The following is a 25845-nucleotide window of genomic DNA, read 5'->3' on the forward strand; positions in this document are numbered from 1 at the left end:
GAAAGAAGATCTAATCTATGCATGTATGTATAATCACACACAAAATCATACACTAACATTGGCTGATTGCATTTGCTCAGTGAAAGGACTGCAATATGCAAAGCATATTTTATTGTTTTACTTGAAAAAGAGTTGGACTCACATTGAGGGAAGATTGTGTCTCAAGATGGTCCCTTTATTTTGCATCTAAGCTATTAACCTAAATGAAAAAAATGAGTCTAAAGCCAAGCTCTTAGGTTAATTGAGAAACAATTCTGTAGAATTAATGGAAAGCCCTCTGGTCAACATGACAAAAAAAAAAAAAAAAAGATTATCAATACTGGATGAAAGTTTTAAAAAGATACGACCGTCCTCAGATGCAAGAGAGGCAAATACAACGTCCTCCCCCCCACCCTGGAGGTAGAGGAAACTGTGATCTAGAGGGGCGAGCAGAGGCCTGATGAGGAAACGCACTGCACGGCATTAAGAGGAGTTAGAACCTGGGTGCTGTGGGGACACACCAGAGAGCCTCCGCAGTGGTCTTCCACCAGGACCCCAGGGAGTCCCAAGTAAAGGCAAACTCAAATCCACACCACTATACCTGAAGGAAACAGATAAATGCAAAAGAAACTTAAAATGAATGTTTTTAAAATAGATAACCTTTTAAAAATAGTAAGAGAAGCCATAGAGTAGGAAAATAAACCCTGCATGTCTTTTAAAGAAACAGATGTACATTCCAGAATTGATATTCACTGAAACTAGAGTTGAGAAAATTTCAACAGACAAGTTAGAGATTAGATTAAACCTAGTTGAAGAAGCAAATTAATAAAGTGGAAGACAGAGTTGAAGAAATCAACTCAATAACACACAGTGAATTAAAGACAGAGATCCAGAGATTCTGATGCCAGAATGAGAAAGTCCAGCTTGTATTTAACAGGGACTTTAGAAGTTTTCAAGTTCCAATCAAATACATCTTCAAAATTCATGCTACTTAAAAACATACTAATAGTGTTTATTTCAAAATATAGAGTAGAACTTGGAAGTTAGAAACTTGAGATACTAGTTCCTCTTAGTTAGTAAAGTCTCATTGATCCTGGGATTGACACAATATGTAGTGATATAGGGATGTGGATTGATCTCTTGAAGGTTATCCAAAACATAAAACTCACTATATTTTATATGATAATAAAAAGACTAAGGTAGGAGAAAAGCAAATTGTTGGCAAATTGCATTCAGTGACATAGACGAAATGTGAACTAGTAAAAATATCATAGAGTCTTTCAATTTGCAAATTTTATCTATAGAAATTATTTGAACCACATCATTAAAGCAACAGATGTTCAATATTTACTGCATAAAAGATGAAGAATTTATGATCTACACAAGAGGAAGCAATTTGTTTTAAGATTTGATATGCACTCTTTGGATGGTCTTCATCTTCTTCCTTCAATCGTGATCTATTTAGACAGTGAGCTTTTTGAAATCAGAGCCCATATCATCCAGGTGACATGGGGCCTAGCACTGTGTCTTACTCATTGTAAGCATGCAGCTGCCTTATGAATAGGCAAGTCACCATTGACTAAGAATCGATAAGGTCACATTACTTCTCTGTAATGGAATACAGCCCAGTAATGCATAAAAGCAGATTGGACTCAATGGTTTTAAATAGCTTCCCACAAGAGTCCCTGACGCTGTGCCTCCCAACACACCACAACATTATCTGTGAAGACACAGAAAAAGACAAATTCAACATGGAACTGAAAACTAGTATGATAATGAATGAATAGGCAGAGATGAAAGGAGGTGCTATAGATGAGGCCAATGAAAGTGGATTGAAAACCACAATTATAGTCGACTCTCACTTGCAACCATAGGGACTCATGCAAAAGTAGAGAGTGGCTTCATCCCTTCCACATTTTCTGCCCCATCAGAAACATAAGGGCTGGAATAAAGCAGGGCAAGGAGTAGATAAGAACCAACCCACCTACCTACTACCATGAAATAATGGCTCTTTAAGACAAAGTGCTATAGGCTTTTATCTCATCTCCGTCAGGACCCCAATTCCTACATCCCTTCAGTCAACTCTCATTCAGAACACAACCAAATACTGGACCCAGGTAGGGACAGAGAGTTTGGGCAGCACATTGTATTTTATCCTAGAAAGCACTGTGCCTCACAAGTAGAATGCTATGGGGAAGGACTGAGGCCACAGAGCTGGGTACTTGTATGGTTTGGGGATTATAGGCATTTGCGTATCTATTTTAGCACCCAAAGTTACAGAAGATCCTCTTTTAGACCCACAGAATAGAGCTAGATGGAACATGGTCAAGTGCTGGGCAGTATTCCTAAGTGTAGCTAAATTTGGACTTCAGACAGTAATGGATATAGTGATAATAAAGAAAAAACATAAAGCTCTCCCAGAATTTTTTAAAAAACGGATAAAGAGATGAAAATATTGAAGGAGACAGTAGTAGTAATGATAGGGTAGAATATTACCATATAGTCTATATACACTATTCTAAGAATAAAAATTGAAAAATTGTGACAAAAGTAATAATTAAAAATATAACAAAAGAAAACTTTCCTCAGTTGAAAAAAAAGTTTCAGATAAGAAGACAATAAACTAACCAAATTAAACAAGAATGAATGAAAAGAAAAACATACCCAGAAACAACGTGATAAAAAGTAGTGTAATTACTCAGGCTGCAAAACAAAATATACAAACAAGCAAATAAGAAGGGATTCTGTCAAAGGAATAAAAATCATATTGGTCTTAATTTCTCAGAAATCATATGTTAGGATACAATGATATTGTAATTTAAGAATGCTAATTTCTATTCAATTGTGTTTCATGTATAAGGAAGCTGAAAATTATATTTACAAGGTATTCAAAGGTTCAGAAATATTAAATTCTTGCATTCCTTTTTTTATAAAATTGCTTAAAGATGTATATGAACAGAGTGATATATCAAAATAAGAACTCATGATTTGGGAACTTATGACTAGAAAGATTTGTGGGGTTTTTTTAATGCAAATTAGAACATGATCTTGGAAATTCTGTAGAATTATTAGTTGTAAAGGAGATGTCTGAGATTAGGGATTGAGATGGACTTTATAAAGATTCTGGCAAACTGTTTACTTCTAGACTTTTCCTAGAAGCAAGAAATGAGCTTTGTACATAAGAAACTTCTTCTTTTTAAAATAATGCTTTCTATTCTCTTCAAAAACATGCTTCTATCATGCTCACAATGACAAGTCCACATACACGTGAGAACTACCACAGGAAAAGCCATCTGTGGTCTTGCTAAAGTAGAGCTACACGTGGAAACACGTTGCTATAAATCTTTGCAAAGGTCTTAGTAATGACCATTGAAAACTTACAATCACATATTAAAAGATGGCTATCTGTTGTTGCTGTTGTTAAATTGAAGATAACTGTTAATATTAATATCCATGTGGCAGTAATGCCCACTTCAATCTCTTCCTCTTAAATTGGTCCTTTGACCTCTTCAAAATTTTTCATATGAAACTTAGTCTCAACAAAGTAAAATCATATGTGTAGGTAAAAGACTGAACAGAAACATATATGGATGAGTTGAATCTTTTGTATTTATTTTATTGTTTTCTAAATTTTCTACAATGATCATGCATTGCCTTCTATCTAGAAAAATTGGAATATTTAAGTATTCATAACTTCATACACTATAGAACAATGATGATTTTTAAGAAGGAATTGTCTATGCTATGATCTCAACTGTGCAAAAACCAACATAAGATTGAAAACTTAAAGTGATGTCAATAGTTGTTTTCACTGAGTGGTGGAATGGTGGTTAGTTATTCCTTCTATATTTTAGTATTTTCTTATTTTATAAGGTAAACATGTACAGAATTCACATTGAGGACAAAATTTTATAAGTAGGAGCAATGATGAGAATTTATATTTCATGTTTGTGAGTTCAACAGGTTATCCTACCTGTCCTAATTTTCACATGGAACTTTGAAAGTCAAGATAATCCTTTTTTTGATAAAGGTCAAAAAGTAATTTCCTAAAATTTTGCCTCAAGTGTGGATTAAATTTTATATGATAATTAATTAACATTTAGATTTTGCTTCAAAGTAAAGAAGAAACCTTCTACAACTGCTGGATATTAAAAATTTGCTATGTATTTATCAGGCTTGAATCAGAAGAGACTCCTTGACCACTTCTAAATAAAAACACCAGGGAATTTTTCATGATCATACTGTGAATCTGATTCCATCTGACATCTGTTGAATAACTTTTGATCTCAACTGTCCTTCTACAAAGAGCAGGGATAATGGTAAGTGGGAAGACAGGGAGGGAGGCATCCCTTAGGTTATGAATTGGGCGGAAATGGAGGTTCACCTTCCAGGCAGAGATAGGGAGTCCATCAAAGGCCCATTTGTGTCTGCAAACCGAGCTTTCTGATAACCAGCCTCAGAGTTAGAGTTCAAAGACCTGAGTCCTGACTTCTAAAGTGACAGCAGCTACGGCTGGGAGGGGGCTGCAGTCTCAATTCTTCAGGGACATTCACTGTTTTCCCTCAGCACTGCCCAGACCCTCCTGTTCTTGGGAGGTGGTCGTCCAACCTGAGGAGCAGGGGTGATTTGTTTCTCTTTGGCTGTCACTCGACTGCTTGTTTCCCCGGGGTCCCTAGTAATTCGAATTGTCTTTGGCCAGTGCCTAACAAATCACTGTCACCAGGCAGCAGTCGACCTTTCTTTTCCATCTACGCACTTTCCAGGAGCTATAAATCAGCTGACTTTCAAGCTCGATGAGATGGCATATGCCCTAGTTTGAAGAACAGATGGAGGCTTGGGGGAAAATTGTTTCTGCAGGCTTGCTACAAGCAGCTCTGCTCCATAAAAGTGAACCATTCGCACTAATTTCTCACATAAATTATATAGGCAGCAGGGAGCACCAGCCCATTCAGCAGAAAATCTTTCATCCAGCTTCGGAGGTCATCTAACCAATTTGAATTAAACTTATTTCTGAGACATGGCTGCATTTCTATGCTGTATACTTTTAAGACATAGAAATTTACATCAAATAAAAAATGGGATTAATCATGTATGCAGTCACTTTCTTCACAAAATACAGAATAGTACATTAATTGCCAGAAGATTTTTTTTCAAGAGTTCTAGAATAAGCTCTATTAATTAATCACAGAGGAATTAATGATGAAAATGTAGTGCACTCTCATACAGAAATCAGGTAAATTGTCACTTCTCTTGTAAAATCTGCCTTACAAATACTACTAAGGCCTGTTACTCAAACTCAAGCTTTGGCAGTTATCAAAAGAAATAGAGGCCCAGGATAATTCCAAGAAAACATTTACTCTTCATTCAAAACAAAAAAATTTAGCTCAAATAAGTTTCCCTAAAAGATTTTAAAAATCAATATCAGTTTTACCTAAAGGGCAATAGACATAAGATTTTTTAATCCTTAAGAAAATGAAGGTACCAAAGGAATAAATTATAAATCAAAATTATAGAATCTTGTGAGTATACTAATGGCAAATGGATCAGGTATCATATCAGCGTGACTTACTTTAAAATGCAATAATATTTACAGATAATGAGCTATCATGCCTTGGAGATTATTTTAATTGTCAGAAAATTAGTGTACATTTTAATAATAATTATACTCAATAACTGTTTTTCCTACTAGGAAATTATCAGTTATGTCAATGAAAACAGTCACAGTGGCAGAGTTTCTTGTAATTCATGAATACAAATGCTGCTGAGAACAGAAAAGAACTAGAAAAAAGAAGATACATCAGAATGTATCTTCTGAATGTCAGTCAGTTAACACAGAATCAGAAGGGGTGACCCAAGCCACACCTGGACATTTTAAAGACTGATTTAAGTATTCTAATTATTTCTTTATAACAGCACTGTCTTTACTTGGACACATATTTCTAATGATTCAGAAAAAGAAACATACTTGTCTCTGTCATTTTGAAAGCAAAATATAATAAAGGAGTAGTCATCAGAAAGCATTTGTGCACAACCTAAGGGGCATTGTTGTGATAAAAGTTTCACTTCCCTAAATTAATGTAATTCAGGACCAGAGTTTACAGATTCAAACTGAGCTTGCTGCTGCTAATCTTTCCATCTTGTATTCAGAAGACTTAGGTGCTGGCAAATTTCTACTCAACATTTGTAGAACATTTCAAAATACAGTTATTCTAATAATTATGGAACAAAATTTATTTGAATGCCCATAATTTAAAAGTGTCATGGAATCGTCTAGTGCATGATGTCACTTAAGACAAGGAAAATGGGGCCTGGCGCATGAGCCTCGCCGTTGTGAGAAGATGCCCAGATGCCCAGAAGAACAAGACTCAGAAACTGCTCTGGTGTGCCTTACTTTCACTCAACAAACACGCTGGGGCCTGCTCTGTGCCAGATACTGATCCAGTATAGAGTAAGGTGTGCCCCCTGGAATACTGACTCAAGCCCCCTGTAGAGGATTTCGGGATGTGTATTTTTATGAACCTCCCTACTGGCTCCATTTAAAACCCCTCAGTGTCTTCCCATTTCTCTCATTTTTCTTATTCATGCTAATTTCATGTGTTTATAGTTCTTTGTAACTTAAATTGACTTTGAAATAATGTGGGCATATAAATATATAAATTATAATTATATAATTTTTTTTATTAAACTATCAGAAATTGTTTATAGTTAACTGATTAACTTAGTTTTAAGAAATCATTTTTTTTCCATAAAGAAAAATTTTTGGAACCCAAGTTTTAATTGATAGGTAGCTGTATTAATTTATCAATCTCAAGGGACTTAGGCTTTCATGGTAAAATTTAATCTCTGATGGTCCAGGGAGAAAGACACAGTTTGGACAACGAGTGGAAGCTAAATCCATTCTCACATGTACCTGCTCATGTGTGTCAGTTATGGGTTTACTAATTTTATTGCGATAAAATGGTTACTGAAAATCATTTATATTCCAAATGATGGAAAATAGCAATGCAGAAATGTCCCTGGCAACTACAATGTTTGATATTGCAAGTAGGGGGTTGTGAAGTGCTGAGAGGGAACTCTAGGTAATATACAAGTCCATTTGAGCTTTTGAATTTGATACAATTTAAGAGGTTTGTGATTTTGTTGCATTTGTAATAGAGTTTATATTGTATCCTGATTTGTCTAGCAAGTTACCTATTTCTTATTCAAATCTGTTTAATTCATGGGACATCCTTGTGCCCTGTATGAGAATCTTAGTGGAAAACAATATTTTCTTTCTTTTTTTTTTAACCAGGTATATATGACAGCAGAATGCATTTTGATTCATTGTACACAATTGCAGCACAACTTTATGCTTTTATGGTTGTATACCCTGTAGTATCATACCATATGTGCAGTCATATATGTACCTAGGGTGATGATGTCCATCTCGTTCCACCATCTTTCCTACCCCCATTCCCCCTCTCCACTCTGCTCTCCCCTTTGCCCCATCAAAGTTCCTCCATTTTTCCCATGTCCCACCCCATTATGGATCAGCATCTACTTATCAGAGAGAATACTCGGCCTTTGGATTTGGGGGATTGGCTTACTTCACTTAGCATGATAGTCTCCAACTCCGTCCATTTATCTGAAAATGCTATAATTTTATTCTCCTTTAGTGCTGAGTAATATTCCATTGTGTGTATGCCACACTTTCTTTATCCATTCATCTACTGAAGGGCATCTAGGTTGCTTCACAATAGTTTAGCTATTGTGAAGTGAGCTGCTATAAACCTTGATGTGGCTGTGTTACTATTATATGCTGATTTTAAGTCCTTTAGGTATAGGCCAAGGAGTGGGACAGCTGGGTCAAAGGGTGGTTCCATTCCAAGTTTTCTAAGGAATCGCCATACTGCTTTGCAGATTGGTTGCACCAATTTGCAGTTCCACCAACAATGAATGAGTGTGCTTTTCCCCCCACATCCTTGCCAACATTTATTGTTGTCTGTATTCTTGATAACTGCCATTCTGACTGGCATGAGAATCTTAAGAGTAGTTTTGATTTGCATTTCTCTAATTACTAGAGATGTTGAACATTTTTCCATATATTCTTAGTGCATATGACACACTGTCACATAGCACTATGTTATTCATAGATGGGAATGACTTGAATCAATATCAACTACATCAAATTTAGAGACATTTTAGTGTGTGTTTATAGCTTTTTTAATCTCTAAATTAAGTAAATGGCTAACCATAAAATATCATTGTCTTAAAAAAATCTAATGAGCTTATGCTATATATTTTACCAACTCTCTCCTAAGGTCTCTGTTGAGGTGATTGTTTTAAAGAAATCTTTGTTTCCATGCTATTTAAAACAATGACTAGGAATCTAAATTCATAATAAAATGATGCATCTTATGGTGTTACCTATGATTCATATTGTGTTCCTCACTAAGTGTGCAAGTCATAATTTTTATTTCAAGTTCATTCAAGTGAATGCTCTAAAGGACCTCAGATTCCTGCCAAATGGAGAATTAGAGTGGGCTCCTGGTTCCTTCTACCAAAATCAGTCCTGGAAAAATTACAGGGAAGAACAGGGATTCCAAAAAGTAAGAAATAAAAAGGAAAACAGAGGAGGAAGAGGAAGGGGAAGAAGAGGGAGAAGGAATAGAAAGGGACAAAGGAGGCGATTTGGGGGAGGAGGACGTGGAGAAGAGGCGGAGGCGAGGTCGGGGAGCAGTGCTCCTCAGCGCACTTGAAGGCTGAGTGTGGGAGCCCAGTGGTGGAGGATGCCTGGAGGTGCATCTGAGAAGACAGAGTGCAGAAACGCAGCGAGCTTCCCTAGATTTCATATCCCCAGACCCCGAATGAAGACTTGGTCTGAGATTCCTCTCCACGACAGGGCCACCTCCCGTATTTATGGCTCTCTCTTCTCTTTGATTAAGCAACAGAGGCAGAAACAATGTGCTGCATATTTTGCATGTTTACTTAATATTTTTTCTCCAAAATGCCTACAAAGAAAACATTTAGGCAGAGCCCGAGCCACTCCCACCCTGATCAGTATCCTTGTGATTAACAGCACTAAAGGACAAGGAATTGAAGAATGGAAATTTCAGATAAGAAAACTCAAACACAATCTTATTTTAATTTGATTTTCATTGTGCATGCTCAATATTATCCGCTTTGTAACTCACTCAGACTGCCTAGCTCTTCCACTGCTGTGCCTGCAGTGTGGATACTGAAGATGCGAGCCACAGAACCGCCATGCTTCCATGTTAGTGGAACAAAGAGGAACGTACAAAAGGCAGAAGATTAAAACTTTTAAGTAGCCGGGCACAGTGGTGCATATCTGTAATCCCAGCAGCTCGGGAGTCTGAGGCAGGAGGATCACTGCCAGTTCAAAGCCAGCCTCTGCAATGGTGAGGCACTGATCAACTCAGTGAGACCCTGTCTCTCAATAAAATACAAAAATGGGCTGGGAATGTGGCTCAGTGGTCAAGTGCCCCCTAACTTCAATCCCTGTTACCTCCACCTCCAAAAAGTGATCATTTAGATAATCATTATTGTTTTTCTGAATTCAGCCGTATTAAGCCATATCTAGAAAATGCATATTTAAAAGTAAATGTATAACCCAGAGTTTGCCTGGTAGATTTCATATTCTAAGTTGGATCTATTTCTGTCTCATGGATAATAAACTGGCAACCAATAAGCATATAGAAATTTTTGCTCAAATAGTTTGCAATTTTTTCATATTCCCCAAGGAATTTATGGTACATACAGACAACTGCGATAAAAACACATTTATGTCTTATTTTTTAATTTCAATGATAATTCTTACATCTGGGTAACAGATGCAGGCATTTATTTTTGACTGCCATTATTTTAATCTACAGCCACTCAGTCTAATATGAAAATCATGCAGCTATTAAAATTAAAGAAAATTAAAAATCAGTTCCTCAGTCTCAGAAGACACATTTCAAAAGCTTAATGGCCACACATGGCCAGTTGTACTGTATCAAAAAGAACAAGTGTACAACACTTCCTCTACTGCAGATATAGTGTTGGACATCATTCTGATCTTTAGTGATACCATAAGAAATAGACTGAACTGGACAGATTATGGAATTCAGCCTGCCATATTGTTTTAGCACATGGAACAAATGGCCATTTCCATGTGCACGAGGCTGTCCTGTTACTTCAGGATGGACGTAATGGTGACATTTACTTAGTTCTAACTCTTATTTCTATTTTCTAACTTAGGTTCTTTATAAGGTAGTACAACAGAGTGCTCTTGTTATTTTAAGATGATATGAGGTTTCTAATAAGATGACAACTGGGTCAGCTAATCCTGAACAAATGGGCACACTTAATGACATGGCAGGGATCCCTGTGCTGCAACTCCACATACGGGAATGACCCTAAGAATAGGGGACAGCCTCCACCATGGGTTAGGGTGGTGAGTCCTAAGATTTCATAGTCACAGGCCACTGAAATCTGATAAAGAAATGGATCTTCTTTCACTTGGCTATGTACCCATCTCAGGAACTCACGACCCTCTTCACATTTTCCTGGGAAGCTCCCTGGCTCAGAACCTTCAGTGAGGGACCAGGAATGATGGTGTTAAAGCAAGAAGTCTGCCTCACTGGACACCTTACTCTGCCCCCCACAGGAAGGTACAGCACAGCTCACAGTTTGGGTGATGTGCTTTGGGTTTGGGGGAAGGGTGTGCTGCTTCCTTTAACATTCAAGCTCCTTCCTTAGGAATGACATTCTAAATAAATTCCTAACTATCTAGCAAGAGACTGTGCCCACAGTCAATGCTCTAAGGAATACATATGAATACACTAAGAGATTGTTCACAATCCTCTGTTTAAAAAATATTAATGTCTTATTTTCAAGGCTATTAATACAATTGAAATATAGTAGTAAAGTCCTAAAAGATAGAAGTCTATAGGTTCTGGAATAAAATGTTTCTATAAATTTATGCTATTACACTACCAGTGACAGCAAATAAATTGTTTCCTCTTTATTATTACTCTTTAGCTTACTGAATCAGTACCATAATCAATAGTAGCTTAAGGGAATAAATATAAACATAAACAAGAAAAGCAAATTTTATCCCTGCCAACTGTAATATTATCAAAGATAAAGCGAAATATTTCATCCTATGTTTTTATTAATAATTTGTTTTCAAGATTTTTTTAATCTCTTGGCACTTCTGAAAGTCCCTCTTAAAATTATTTGAACAGGTCAAAATAAAGCTATATTAATATTTTTCATTAATGTAACTTATGTGTAGGTTACAATTACTTTAAAACACCAACACCCACTTACTTTATATAAAGAATTATGACATATTCTTTTACTCAACAGAAATCAGATTTTTAAGCAATCCCACTGTTATCTTATACAAACAAATACATAGAGAAGCAAGCATGAAATCCATGCAATAAATCAAATATAAATGAATCCCAAAAATCACAACAAAGCTTTGGGACTATACACTTTTGTTAAGACTAAAATATCTAAATTGGTTATACTTGCTGTACATTATGTTTCATCACACGTATATTTTCACATGTCAAATCTGCATTCTAATAGAGATGAAGACAAGGAGAATAATAACATTCCTTACCCTCCCCCCAAAAAATGTTTGCCACAAGGCTTACTGATGATGCCACCATTTTTTCATAATTTCAATAACTGAATATCAGGTGATGCTCAAGATTTAATATTTAATATTTGCTACTAATATGAAACAATTTTTAACAATTTACTAGATGTGAATGAAAACAATCCTTCCAGCCTTTCTATAGGGGAAAGTTTATATTTTAATGCATCTTTCTAAGCATTTTATCTTGATTAATTTTTAAATTTGATATTGTGATTTTTTTAACATAAATTTATTTGGTACTCATTACAAATTTGATACTGTGATCATTTTTAACATAAATTTATTTGGTACTCATTCACCTTTAGACCCAATCTCCAGACTCTTTAGTTAATGTGAAATTTAACTGACATTTGGCCAAAGCCTTTTATTTTCCTTAGCTTGATGTAATATGCAAACATACACAACTGCTTTCCCATCTTCAGGCGGAGAAGCCCTTTAAGCTGATAAAAATCACCAAAAGCAAAGTGGTTGATAACAAAAATAATTAAATAGCAGAAGAGGCTGAAGATCCGCATTCATTTTTCAAATTAAATGTAAAAGCCTTCTCCAGTTAAGAGATTGGCAACTTTTTACAAATAACATCAGTGAGCCTTTTAGAAAGAAACACAGCCACATTAGAATGGAGTCATTAGGCAATACATTTATTTTGAAGCCAATTAACCTTTTGTCAGAAAAATGTCGGTGCTGTAATGGCTTTGGCGGTGGAGGTCAGCCTCTAACAGGGCAGTGTGACAGCCCGCACAGGCTGACAGGGGCTGCAGACAGAGTAGAGCCCAGGAAGGACATCCGCCTCCTTTTGTATTCTGCTCTGCATTTCCAGGGAGCAGACAATCTTGACCTATCCATTTAGGTAATTAAAGCTTCCATTTGGAAGTGTCCTGCAGGAAGGTGAAATTTGGGGGAGATAAATGGCTATTGCTCTCTGTATCCAGCCGCCAGTTCCATCATTTGATGGACTGCCTGAAACAGGCCGGGCTGCCAGGTTCTCATAAAAATAGAGATGAATTGGGCAGCAGACAATTCTCTAAGGCAAAGCAACTCTGTCATTTTCTTCTTCGCAGGCTATAATTTAATTGTTAGTCAAGGTGGACGGCTGACACAGGGGGGCCTTCTCTAAGAGCTTACCCACCATCTTCCATTTGCTGAGAAATTACTTCAGTTTATTTACTTAGCAGCCAAGTTTGTTTGGCACTGGGAGATGTCACTTCAGCAAGCGCAGCTGGCTGTCACAGCTGTGCCGGGGTCTTACCTTCCAGGCTATTTTGTTTCCTTTCGAGTCATGCTCAAGGGCGATTGGGAAGTCTCCTCGCTCATAAAATTTTCGAAATGCTGTGGGCTTGGTTGGTCTTTCTTTAAATGCCCCTGCAGCCGGAGGGCCTCTCACCTTGAAAAGAAAAGATCGTTGTCAGGTTCTAAAACACACTAAAAAAATTCCTAGCAAAAAGCCTCTTTCTTTTTTTCCCAAAGATTTTGTCAAAAATATGCTAGAACATAAAGACCAAATTACCTCATCCAGTACAACAGAGACCTCACATTAATACCAACATTTGGGGAAGAATATTACTTTATACTACTAAGGGTCTCCTTTTTTTCAAGGTACTTTAGAAAGCTTCCTTAGAAAATGCCACTTCAGATACCACCTTGTCAGGAAGAGAAGCTTGGCTTTACGGCTAAGGAAAACAATTTAATGGAGCTAAGTTCAGAGTGTTAAGACTTTAAAAATTTCTAATAACTGTAAATTCTGACATCAGGTTTGATACCTGTTGTGGAAACTAAAGTAATAAATTTAAAATATTTCCTTTCCATATTTCTTTGTAAACATAAAATAGTGATGAATGTTCTCATATTATGAATATTAACAAAAATTATAAAATGTGGTATAAAATTAATAATAAACTAGAGAGTTTATAAAGAAAAATGGTAGCATACTGTGCGTGTGAATAGCATGCATTTGGTAATATGAATTCATGAGAAAGCAATTTTAGAATAGATAATATGAGATGTCACCTCCAAAATGGTAATATTAAAGAGGAAATATTTTCTTTAGAATTATTAACACTGAGCACATCTTTTCAATCTGCATTGTTTATATCTAAACTAATTCATCAAGTTTATAAAATTCAAAGTGCTAAGTGAGCTATTTAGAAAATTATAGTCTACTGTTTCATTCCTTACAGGTAGACTAAACATGATTGTCTTTCCTACTTATAAAATAAAGGAAAATACTAGTCATTTCATGTGCCATTCTAACAAAATCATGATTGTTTTTCTCACAATATGTACAAGCCAAAAAATAATTTACCATTTCAACTCATTGTTATACTAATTTTAATAGTTTTGTTAAAAGTTTAATTTCAACAAACACATTAACATATCTATAATACATACTAAATATATAAAGATATAATAAATATATTGTATCTAATACACATGGGAAGGGTAATACTTGAAAGTGAGCTGGCTATTAAGAACTATTAAGATGATGGAATACTGAAGAGGCAGAGGGAAGTGAAGTAACCCAAAGGCACTTATTAGATTTGGAACTGCCCCCACTACACAGCGCTTCTTCCCAGTATGTGGTTATGTGAGTAATTGAGGCGACACCTGATATCACCAGTGGGAAGCAAAATTTCCCCTTCCTCACTGAAGGTTTGAAATTTCTTCTGGTATTAGAATTCTACACCATCATTTTCAGTCAGATTCACTCAATTGTCAAATAGCCACATGCATTTGACAACTATGTTATGCAGCACTCTAAGCTAGAGATTGTATACAGAGAAGTACACTTTCAACTGCATTACTGTCACAGAAACTGAAGAGCTGTGGTTCCTGGACTTTTGTCATTCATGAAATAGCAAATTTGGGGGACTTGATCAAGGACTGACTTATTTTTTTCCTTTTTGCACAAGAAGTTACTTTAAAAAAAAAAGATCACCACCTACCAACATGGCACCTTAATAACATCCTCAAAAATTGGATGCTATTAAGGAGAGAAAACTTGGCCCAAATAAACCAGCATGGATGCATGGACTCATACTTAAGGTAAATTATAGTGCCACAGTGCCTGTGTAGGGCTTGTGTGCATGGGCACATGTGGGTGCATGCATGAGTGTCTTTTCTGTAGAGTGCTGATTACTGGTTAGCGGAAACCTCATTTTACTTTGCTTATCTAACTTTTTATTCAGCTAATTTTACTCAGTTGTAGGAAATAATATAGAGAGAAACCATGTATCCTTTATCCAGTTTCCACAATGGTATTATCTTGCAAAACCCCTGGAATTTATTATGATGTTGTTGACATTAATACTTACAAGAAACAGCATTTTTATCACCACAAAGATCCCTCAGAAACTTCTTATAAAGACACGGCGTTTTGTTCCAATCCCACCCTCCAGCTCTCACCGGCTGGCAACAACTATCTCTTTGCCACTTCCATGGTTTTGTTATTTTGAGAACCACATAGCATGTACTCTTTGGCTTGGCTTCTTTTCACTCAGCATAAGCCTCTGGAGATTTACATAAATTGTAGTTCAGTAATTTCTAATGCTGATTGGTGTTCCTTGGTGTGGATGTACTGCAGTTTAACCATACACCATTAAAACTACTCTGGGTTGTTTCCTGTTTATACTGTTATGGATAAAATATGAATTTGGGGTATATTGTCTTTATTAATTTAAGGAAGTTCCCCTCTTCATATTTTTCTGAGTTTTAAGTTTTGAATGAATGAATGTTCAATTGTACCAAATGTTTTTTCTGCATCAGTAAGTACACTCATATGATTTTTCTTCTGTCACTTTCTAATATGGAGTTTTGGAGTCTGGGAATTATGAATATAATTTCCTTAATGGCTATAGAGGTATTCAAATGATCTGTTTCCTATCGAATGACTTACTGTGGTCTGTGTTTTTTGAGGAACTGGCCTATTTCATGAAAGTTGTCAAATTTGTATGTATAGAACAGCTGGTCATTTTCCGTCATCCTTTTGATGTTTGTAATGGTATCCATTGTTCACTTTCAATATTTATCATTTGTATCTTCCCTTTTTTCCTTGTCAGTCTTGCTAGGAGGTTTTCAATTTTCTTTCAATGTTTGGTTTGTTTTTCTGCTTTCATTTTATTCATGTTATTTCCTTTTTTTTTTTTGTGCTTGATTTCCATTAGTTTCCTAGTTTTTGAAATAGGAGCCTAGATTACTGATTTGAGACTTCTACTCCTGTCTATTTTTATGTGTTTAGTGCTAATGAATTTCCCTCTCAACACAGTTGTAGCTATGTCCCAAAAGTTTATTATGTAGCATTTCATTTTCACTCAATTTTTTAAAAATTTCTCTTGAGATCCATGGATTATTTTGAAAAGTCTATATGATTTCAGAATTTTTAATTTGTTGAGGTTTGTTTTATGGCCCAAAATATAGTCTGTCTTGCTATGTGTTGTGTGGTACATACAACAAACATCTTCTGCTGTTACTGGGTAGAGTGTTCTGTATGTTTTGATTAAGGCCTGTTCCTTGATGATGTTGTGTTTTTCTGTGTCTTGGCTGATTTTCAAGTAGTTGTTCTATCAGTTGTTGAGAAAGGGTTGTCAAGTATCGACCACCTGTAACTGAGAAATTGTCTGTTTCTCCTTTCAGATCTGCTTCATGTATTTGGCCATGCTGTACTTTGGTTGTACACTCTTAGGATTTTCATGACTTTTTGGCATATTGTCCCTTGTTCTCATTATGCAATGTCTCTAACTGATCTCCTTTACATTATGCAATGCCCCTTTCTGTTTTTTCCTCTATACTTTACTTTATTTGATATTATATTAGCCAATCCAATTTTCTTTGATTAATATTTGTTTCACATATTATTTATCATTTCCTTTTACTTTCATCCTGACCATAGCATCAAAAAAAATTTTTTTGTAGATAGTATATCTTTGGGTCATGATTTTTAATCTACTCCACCAATCTCTGCCTTTTAATTGTTATATTTAAACATTTACAATCAATGCAATTATTGATATATTAAGGGTAAAATATGCCATGTCATCTTTGTTTTTCATTTTCAATCTCTATTTTCTTTTTCCTGACCTCTTGTGGGTTAGTTGAACATATATAGAATCCTATTTTATCAATTGTATTTTTAGTGTATCTCATTAGGTAGCTTTTTAAAATTATTGGTCTAGGTATTATGATATATGTATATACAAAAATGTGTACATATATACATATATGCACACATACATAGAAACATGTATGTGCATATACATGTCCATACGTATACATGTATGCATGTATACATATATATTTTTATCTTATCACATCTATTAGTATTATTATTTTACCAGTTCAAATTCAATGTAGAAACCTTACCTCTCTATTTGGTGCCATTATTCTCCCTAGTTATAACTGTCTGAAATATTTCTTCCACATATATTTAGAACCACATCAGAAACTTTTATAATTTTTGCTTCAACTGAAATACATCATTTAGAAAACTCAAGAAGAAAAGGAAAGCATTTTGTATCTACTTTTATTTTGTCATGTTCTTTCTTCCTTTTTTATTGCTTCCTTTCTGTTAAGAGAACTTTCTTAGACATTCCTCTAGGGCAGGTCTGCTAGGAGAAAATTTTTCTTAATTTGCCGTGATCTGAGAATGACTTAACTTCATCTTCATTCTGAAAACTATATTTGGGTGTTTACAGGATTTGCAGTTTGAAGTTCTTTTCTTCTCGTGGTGGAGAACTGCAGTGCCTCTTCCTGTAGCCTGCATGGCGTCTGATGAGAAGTCCACTGTCATTCAAATTGTTTTCCCTTTTATAAATAAATTTTTACTTTTTTCTTAGAACTTCAATATTTTTCTTTGTCTTTAGAGCTCAGAATATTAGTTATGATGTACCTTGGCATATATTTCTTTGTCTTTAACTGTTCAAATTGCACTCAATTTGTCGATCTATAGGTTCTTGTCTTGTCAAATTTGGAAGATGTTCAGCCCGATTTCTTAGAGAACTATTCTAGGCTTGACCACATCCTCTTCTTTGACTGGATTCCAGTGACATTAAACTCTTTATTATTATTATTATCATTATTATAGCTGTTTTCTGTTTTTCAGATTGGGTAATTCCTACTGCTTCCTCCAAGTTGTGCATTCTGCCTTCTGTACTCTCCATTCTTTTTTGTTTAATATCAGTTATCCTTTTTAGTTCTAAAGTTTGCATTTGATTCTTCTTTGTCTTCTGTTTCTTTGTTGAGATTTTCTATTTTTTCATTCTTTCGAATGTGTTAATAATTACCCATTAAAGTATTTTTGGCAATGGCTACTTTCAAATTCTTTTCTAATACCTCTAACATTTCTGTCTCCTCGATGCTCATATCTATTGAATGTCTTTTCATTCACTTTGAAGTCTTCCTGATTATCAGTGTAATTATGGATTTTATATTGAAACATAGGCATTTGGTATATTATGTTATGAAACTCTGGATCTGAAACCTTCAGTTTTAGCTTGGTTATTCTGACATGTCTGGTAGCGGGGTGGGGAAGGTTGCCAGCTCATTATTGTCAAGTTGGGATGGAAACATCAGTCCCCCACTTGGCCTCCATTAGCCTCAAAAAGAGAAGGCCTCATTAACACTATGTGAGGTTGGGGATTCTAGCACCACTTGGCCTCCACTGATACGGCCCAGCTGGGAGGGGCAGGAGTGGCTCATTACTGCCCCTCAGGTTGTCTACACTGGCACCACAGATGGTGTGGCCCTATTCCCACTGGGCAGTGGTAAATCCTTGACTCTCCACTCTGACACTACACAGGTTTCCTCTGACACTACACAGGTGTCTCATCAGCAGTATGGGGAGGAAGTGCAAGTTCCCCAGATGAGCTCTGCTTCCATTGAGGGTGTTGGGGACCCCAACACCCCAGGCCTTACAACAATACAACCACAACTGTTATTTAGACGTTTAGTTTGCTCATCATCTGCTAACCATCCTTTTCAGATTCGTCTAGAAATCAAGTAATCAATTTTGCTGTAAGCCTCCTACTTGTTTAATTGGCCTAGAATTTACTTGAGATGATCAGTTTTCCCTTGCTTTGTATGTTTGTTAAAACCAAATCCTTTTTTCTTTTTTCTCTTATACTTAATGTACTACAATATTTTTTATTCTGATCTCAAAATTCTAACTGTTCAAACCTTTGAAGGAATGAATACATTGTTCTCTAAGAAAGCCTACAAGGCTTTTTATATATTGATAAAAACAACTTATACTTCTTTCTTCCCATACATTTTCATGTGCTCCCTACAGAAATGATCACATGCCTACGGTTCCATGGAAAGTCTTTATTTAGAACAGGATTTTACAAAACAATTCATGCAAATACACAGTCACTCAATAGTGTGGAAATTTTTATTCCAGTATCTGTTATCTTCTGTCTTTATTTTTCTGCTGTTTACTTATCAAAGTTCTGGCCTCTGCTCTGCGTCTATCCTACATTAACTCCAGGCATATCCCAAAAGCTGCAGCTTGAGCAGTCAACTGGCCTCTCCTCATTCCATCTCCTAGTGCAGCAGTGGCCACTGAGTGTTATGCAGGTGCTTTGTCCTGTTCCAGATACAACGTACCCACCCCAGCTTTATAGCAGGACATAACTATTTTTATAACCCTCATATTATTTGTTCCAGATAATTCTAAATATCTGTTCATAAAAAAAAAAACACAAATGAGATACAATTAACTCTAGAAAGGTAATGAAGGTATTATTATCGGAAACGACACAGGCGGTCGTAGCTTGACTGAACAACTTTTAAAATAGGCAAAAATACTGTTGAGAATCCTTAGATAAGTTCTATATTTGTGGAAGAGGACCTACTGTGAATTTTATTTCATGTCTTGAGATTTTTTACCTCAATTTATTATAAATAATATAAAGCAAATAAGGAGCCATAAATCAAACTAGATTTGTGGGAAAATGCAATTAAGATTTGCCTGAATGGTGGGGGCAATCCAGAAACCAATTAGGAAGAATGGATGTTGCAGCAGAATGCTTTTAATAAAAGCTAATGCACTTGGGAACCAAGATATTGAATGCAGTTTGAAATGACTACAGATGACAGAGTACTTTATATGCCTACATTTATTGAATGTGCTGTAATGGATTTAGGACTTAGATCACAGTGTCTGTCATATGGCCACAAAACTAATAACAGTAAGTAGGAAGGAATTTAAGAATCTATGAAATTCTTTATCAGAAAGTTTGAAATTTCTGTTTTGCTATTTTTATTCTTAAACATAAATTGGTGTTGCAAAAAAAGAGACATATTTCAAGTGGGAAATCTTCATTGCATTATTCTAACTTATCCATTTACCCAACTCCGTAAAACATTGAAGCAATAGGATGTAAAGATGTTAATTTCTAGCTTTTATAAGCTTCACCCTGAACTTTTGGCTTATTAAAGCACTATTATCATGCAGCTCCAGGTTAAAATGGGCATTGTTTTGGAGTTCCTCAGGCACTGAACCATCAGTCCAAAGACTTGCATGTTTGTTGCCATCATCCCAGTAATAATGGGTGGTAGGGAAAATGTCAGGTCACTTATTTTAGGAAAATTATTCTTTAAAGATCTAAAAATAGAGATCTGAAAACAGGAAATTCTATTTCTGCATCTTACATTTTCTAATTATTTTCAAGGTCTACTAGTAAAGGATGTTCGGGCTGGTGTCTGGAGAAGGTCCATTCCAGATAGGCAGTCTAGTCCATCTCCAAGACAGCAAAGGCCTTAAGTTAGGGTAGCATCAAGAATAATAACAATCCAATAGCACTTTCATGGTTCTACTAACATTGGTACCATTTTCAAGCAAAGCATGTAAAATGATTTTGTAGACAATGAATCATTGAGGTTAAAGCACATGATGGAAATCATAGTAGTGGTGATAAATGGTTGAAAAGAAGCTTCAACCCTCTATCTCTCAGAATATGTCATTAGTCACCATGCTTGGTGGTAGATCTAGGCACCACTCTAAAGGAGAATTATCTAGGGCACGTGATGGGTGAATGCAGAGAGCTAGAAGCAGAGCTGAGGCTTGGGTTTCAAGACCACAAAGCTGGAAATAGTCCATTTATTTAAATAAAGTAAAGAATAAGAAAACTGCAGAATGTTTGGAGGAAACCTAATTAAATCACTTATAATTCCACCGCCTAGTAATAATTTGTGCTTTCTCTTCTAAACTCTCTGTAAAATACAATATTCTTATGTTTTATGTACTTTTCATTTACTATACTTTTTACTCTGTAAAATATGTCCTGATGTCCCTGTTGATATCAAATTTCATTTTCATGGCTACATAATATTCAACCAACTATTTGCAATTATGTTTGGAATTTATATCAGTTCCATTTTTTTTTCCTATTGGGATTACATAGTTTAAACATTTCAGACATTTGAAAGTTTCTGCATTTTACATTATTTGCTTCAGACAAAGTCCACAATTTGAAATAAGGTAACAATTATGTGTATTTTATGATTCTTGAAAAATTATTTGCTAATTAAACTGAAGAACAGGTCTTCCTGTTGTTCAATTTAGTTTACTTTGTTTGAGAAATGAGGAAGAATACTTTCTCCTTTTAGTATAAATGCTATCTACATGTATTTGTGTTCTCATGTCTTTTCCACATTTGTCATCAACTTGCATGCACTCTTTATATGGAAAGATAATAAGTTTTGTTCACTGAAGTTATCTCCTATCATCTTTGTTTTCCATTGTATTTATTTAGCACTTAAAGGTTCTGAATTTTTTGTGGAATGTCTAATTTTTATTTGCTCTTTTTGCCTTCAGCTTTGCCTTCTGTAGATCATTCATCTGTCTGCTACTCAATGAATATTCTAGCAGAGTAATTAATTCATATATCTCATCTGCTTCAACTCCATAAATGATTTCCTAGTGAAACACTCCATAAAGACAAGTGCAAGCTGTCAATCTCTCTAGCCACCACTGCCTGGGCAACCAGCACATGTCATGGCAAGATCAAGGCGATCACAGACATGTCCTGCTCCTCTTTGGCTCTAGGATTTTGCTCTGCCATCAGCTTGCAATTCTCACTCATGTCCCACTCCTTCCTCTCCTCCTTCCTCCCCTCCTGATAACCACCATTTACTGTCAACACTCAGCTCAAATCTCATCTCTTCTAAAAATGCTTTTCTAACAAATCACACCCTTACTTCCTCATGTTAGGCTTGAAATGCCTGTGAGATAAACAACTAGGACTTTTCACATGGCCACTAGAAACTGGGCAATATGCACTGAGATTTTTAGTGGGGTCTAGTTTATTAATAAAGCTTGGCTGTGATAAAGTGATAGTTTCAACCTATGAAAATTAGTAACTTTTTCCAAAAGGAGAAGAGATACTGAGAAAAGAGGTGGAGAAGCCAGGATATTACCTGAGTATTTAACTAAGTGGATTCTACAGAATAGAAAGAATAGTCAAAATGGTAGCATGAAAATGGAAAAGAGATGGTATCATATGTATCAGTGAATGAGAAATCACTTTTTTTATTTTTTAATTTTAATTTTTAGTTATACTGAATTCTAGGGTACAATTTGATATTTCTTTCTTTTTTATTATTAGTTGTTCAAAACATTACAAAGCTCTTGACATATCATATTTCATACATTTGATTCAAGTGGATTATGAACTCCCATTTTTACCCCGTATACAGATTGCAGAATCACATCGGTTACACATCCACGTTTTAAGAAATAACTTTTTAATGGTACAAAAAACAATTAAAAAGAGAACTAAAGTATTTGAGTGAAAATTAAAAAGTGCTAGTGGCATGATGAAGTTGAAGCCCACTATCATGCGTTGAGGAATGGTGGGGAATGTGAAAGTAGAAGTGGGTATATTCCATAGGAGCCATCCTACCATATGGGATGTCAAAATCTGAGTTGCTAGCCAGATGTCGCTTTTGAAATAGGGCACAATTAATGGCAATTGGAAATAGGAAAAGAGAAGATCAGGACTGTATCACTGGAATTCATAAATTATTTATTCACTTATGGAACCAGAATGGATTTAAGAATAGAAGATGCATGCATAACTAATATATTTAGCTTAAATGGATAGAGGCCATTGTGAACTACAGTATAGATTTCCCAGTGCTAAAAACTCATAAATCTGAATGCAGGGACCCATGATCACATAAAGTAAAATATTTCTTAGAAAGAGCGTTAAGAAATTAGTTCTAAAATAGACTTTACTTGTATCCACTAGTCACCAGGCAATTGTCTACAATTGCTGGAGACCAAAAGATACGTGGACACATTACTCTCCAGGTAAATGTCATTTTGGAGAAGACATAAGCACATACCCAGAATCTGCAACAGAAATATGAATGTAATAAGTGCCACAAAAAATAGATGGGATTCTGACACTCCAGAGACAAACCCCTGGGGTTTGAAGACTGTTTCTTTTCATTAGAAAATATTACTTAACTTTCACAAAGTACCTGGACGTTTCAGTGGCTCCAGACAGAAATCTACAGTAATCTATAAATGTGAATTTTGTATAATTTTAATTAGAAATAATTATAAGAGAAGTGCATTTGCTATTTTTAGATTTATTTATTTATAACTTTTATAGTTAGTAATGATTAAATCTGAATTAATTTGCCTGAATTTTCTGTATATTTCTTACATTTAAATAATTCTCAATTATTACCACAACTTTATAGACAAGAATAGAGTATTGATTAGATCAATTTTTGTGTTAAATTTCTCATGATCAAATCTGCATTTCCTATTTTGAAGTTCATTTGTACTAATGGAATGGGGAAATTTGGCTGAAAGTTTAAGGCTTCTGTGATATTTAAATGAAATAATTTCAATTGGTCTAACATGCTTGCAGAGACTATTTTAAATATGATCAGCATAAATAAAACTATAATTAATATCATGCACATTGTAATAAGTTACATTTAAATTAGAATTGTCATGTGATTATTACAGAAAACAAATATTTTATAATGCAGTTCTTTAGATGGGTAGAATGTGAAAGATGTAATGTTATCGCTAGAAGTTAGTGATACATAGTAAAAAGACAAATATTTTGGCGCTAGACTTGGCATTTCTGTTTGACAATATAATATTCCCTGCCTTGCTTCCAGAGGGATGTTAGGGCCTAGACTGCACCACAGACGGACTGATGTCTGCACATCTGCAGCTTTCTCCTGTGTCAGACTAATACCCCTGCTGACTGGCTTTGAAGGATTCCTTGCACCCTCTATCACTAGATGTGTATTTATTAATCTAATTAGTATTGAGTTCATGTGATATTATCAGAGAACTCACTTTCAGAGGAGAGAGGAACCTAAGAGTGCACATAAACTCCTTGTTTTATTCTCCCTCAAATGAAATCCAAGAGGGCTCTGGGAGCACATCTCAACTAAGATTTCAAGGCTTATTTTCCTCACCTCTGTCACTTAATGACTGCCTCCCTTTTATACCAGATACCAGATTTCTTTCAGGCTCAAGGATCCAATAATAAATGTATGGTCCACTTGATTAAAAAAGGTTTCTGCACTGACTTTCTCCACATGCATAAGGAAGCACCAAGGATCACTGAGTAATTGATGGTTATGTAATTTTAAATGTGCAACTAAACTAGATCAAATTTGGAGCTAAGATGTTGTCCCTATCTTGAAAAATTGTCCTTAAAGCAATGATCAGACCACACAATTTCTTTTACATTTTTTTTCTTAACATAATAGGTAGCAGTGTTCTTTTAAATTCTCCATTGTAGTAGAAAAAGATTGACACTCTTTCATAACAAAATGAGATAATTAAAAAAATGTTGACACATTGAGGCTCAAAATTTGACTTAAAAGCTGTCATCTTCTTGCAGTTAAATATAGAAAAAGGCCATATGTTGAAGTGACCAGTGTGGTCCTTGCTATCAACTTATCTCCAGAGAGGCATCCAGGACTTCAGTGTAGACTGCGCTGTTTAGCATCTGTCTTGCAGAACTGATAAAAGGCCTGAAATACTGAGACAGTTTGACTAATCCACTGTCACACCCAACACTAAGGCCAAAGAAAGGAGAGCGCTAAATGTGGAAGGAGAATATAAGTGCACAGAGGTTAAAATATATCCTCATCCTCTAACACCTGTAATGCTAAAGGCTTGGGAAAGGCTTTATATCTGAACAAGGATCTTCTATGGATTGCAAGAGTTACTTCATACCGAATAACTAGAGTAAAAATGTTATTTTTGTATATGTAAAAGAGAATTACCAATTTGTATCTTACATAAGTATTTTAATAGAAATTTTAAAAATTCTGTGTCTAATGATACACACTGATATTCTGCATAAAGAATTGTTTAGTAAAAAACAAGTTTTAGAACTGTCTACAATAAAATATATTTATTTTGATTAAAAAAATTATGCTTTCCCATCAGTGCACTAGCAGCCTCTAAAAAAATACTTTGAAGTTTCATACACCTTACAGATATATTAAATTCTCCAATCATGAGTCAGAAACTCTAATGATCAGATAAAGGAAGAAAGAAGTGTACAAAAATATCTACATCCATACAGAGCTCATTTATTACAACTTCACTAGAAGATACTGTAATCAACACTAGATTAAGTCCTATTATCTTCTAGTAAAGTTGTATTAAGTGTTGTTTTCCTCCACCATGGTTCATTAACAATGAAAGAAATGTTAAGAAGGTCAAAGGAGGAGAAGAAACAAAGATGTACCTAAACATCCTGTTTGCCCTTGATCAAGATAGTAATTCATCCTAAAAAGTTAAAATTAAATGAAAATAACACATACTTTACATCTGAAAGGATGGAAGCACATTTATCTACCACAAGGGTAGACTTCAGTAGTCGGGAACGGGAAACCTCACTAACTGGTGTTGGGCCATCTGGGCAGCCATATGGGAAAGGTGAAATGGGATCAGTTTCCAAGAGAACTGGTTCTAAAAAGGCCAAATATTATGTTAAAAAGTAACTCTAAGGCGATCCCACCTGCTGGCCACAACGCCTTACACCTCCTGCTCTTCCCATTTCTTCTCTGATCTCTCCATCACTTTCACCAGAGCTGACACTGCACCGACCACAGTGGCACTCCTCCAACACCCCAGGCAGATTTCGATGGCAGGGAATTCGCTCCCTCTTTCCTCTGCTTGGAGTGCTCTTCCAGATGTCTAATTAATCTCCTTACCTCTTTATAGCATA

General features: G+C 35.4%; 1 protein-coding gene across 1 annotated transcript in view; it reads right to left on the minus strand.

Annotated features, from left to right (window-relative positions):
- Nucleotides 1-25845, minus strand: part of Pacrg (parkin coregulated) — a 499715-nt gene that overhangs the window by 396708 nt on the left and 77162 nt on the right. The window contains exon 2 of the mRNA XM_048805861.1: nucleotides 12882-13016. Coding sequence (XP_048661818.1) covers nucleotides 12882-13016 — 135 coding nt within the window. The remainder of the gene's footprint in view (nucleotides 1-12881; nucleotides 13017-25845) is intronic.

Source organism: Marmota marmota, unplaced genomic scaffold (assembly GCF_001458135.2).
Source record: "Marmota marmota marmota unplaced genomic scaffold, marMar, whole genome shotgun sequence".
Lineage (NCBI taxonomy): Eukaryota > Metazoa > Chordata > Mammalia > Rodentia > Sciuridae > Marmota > Marmota marmota.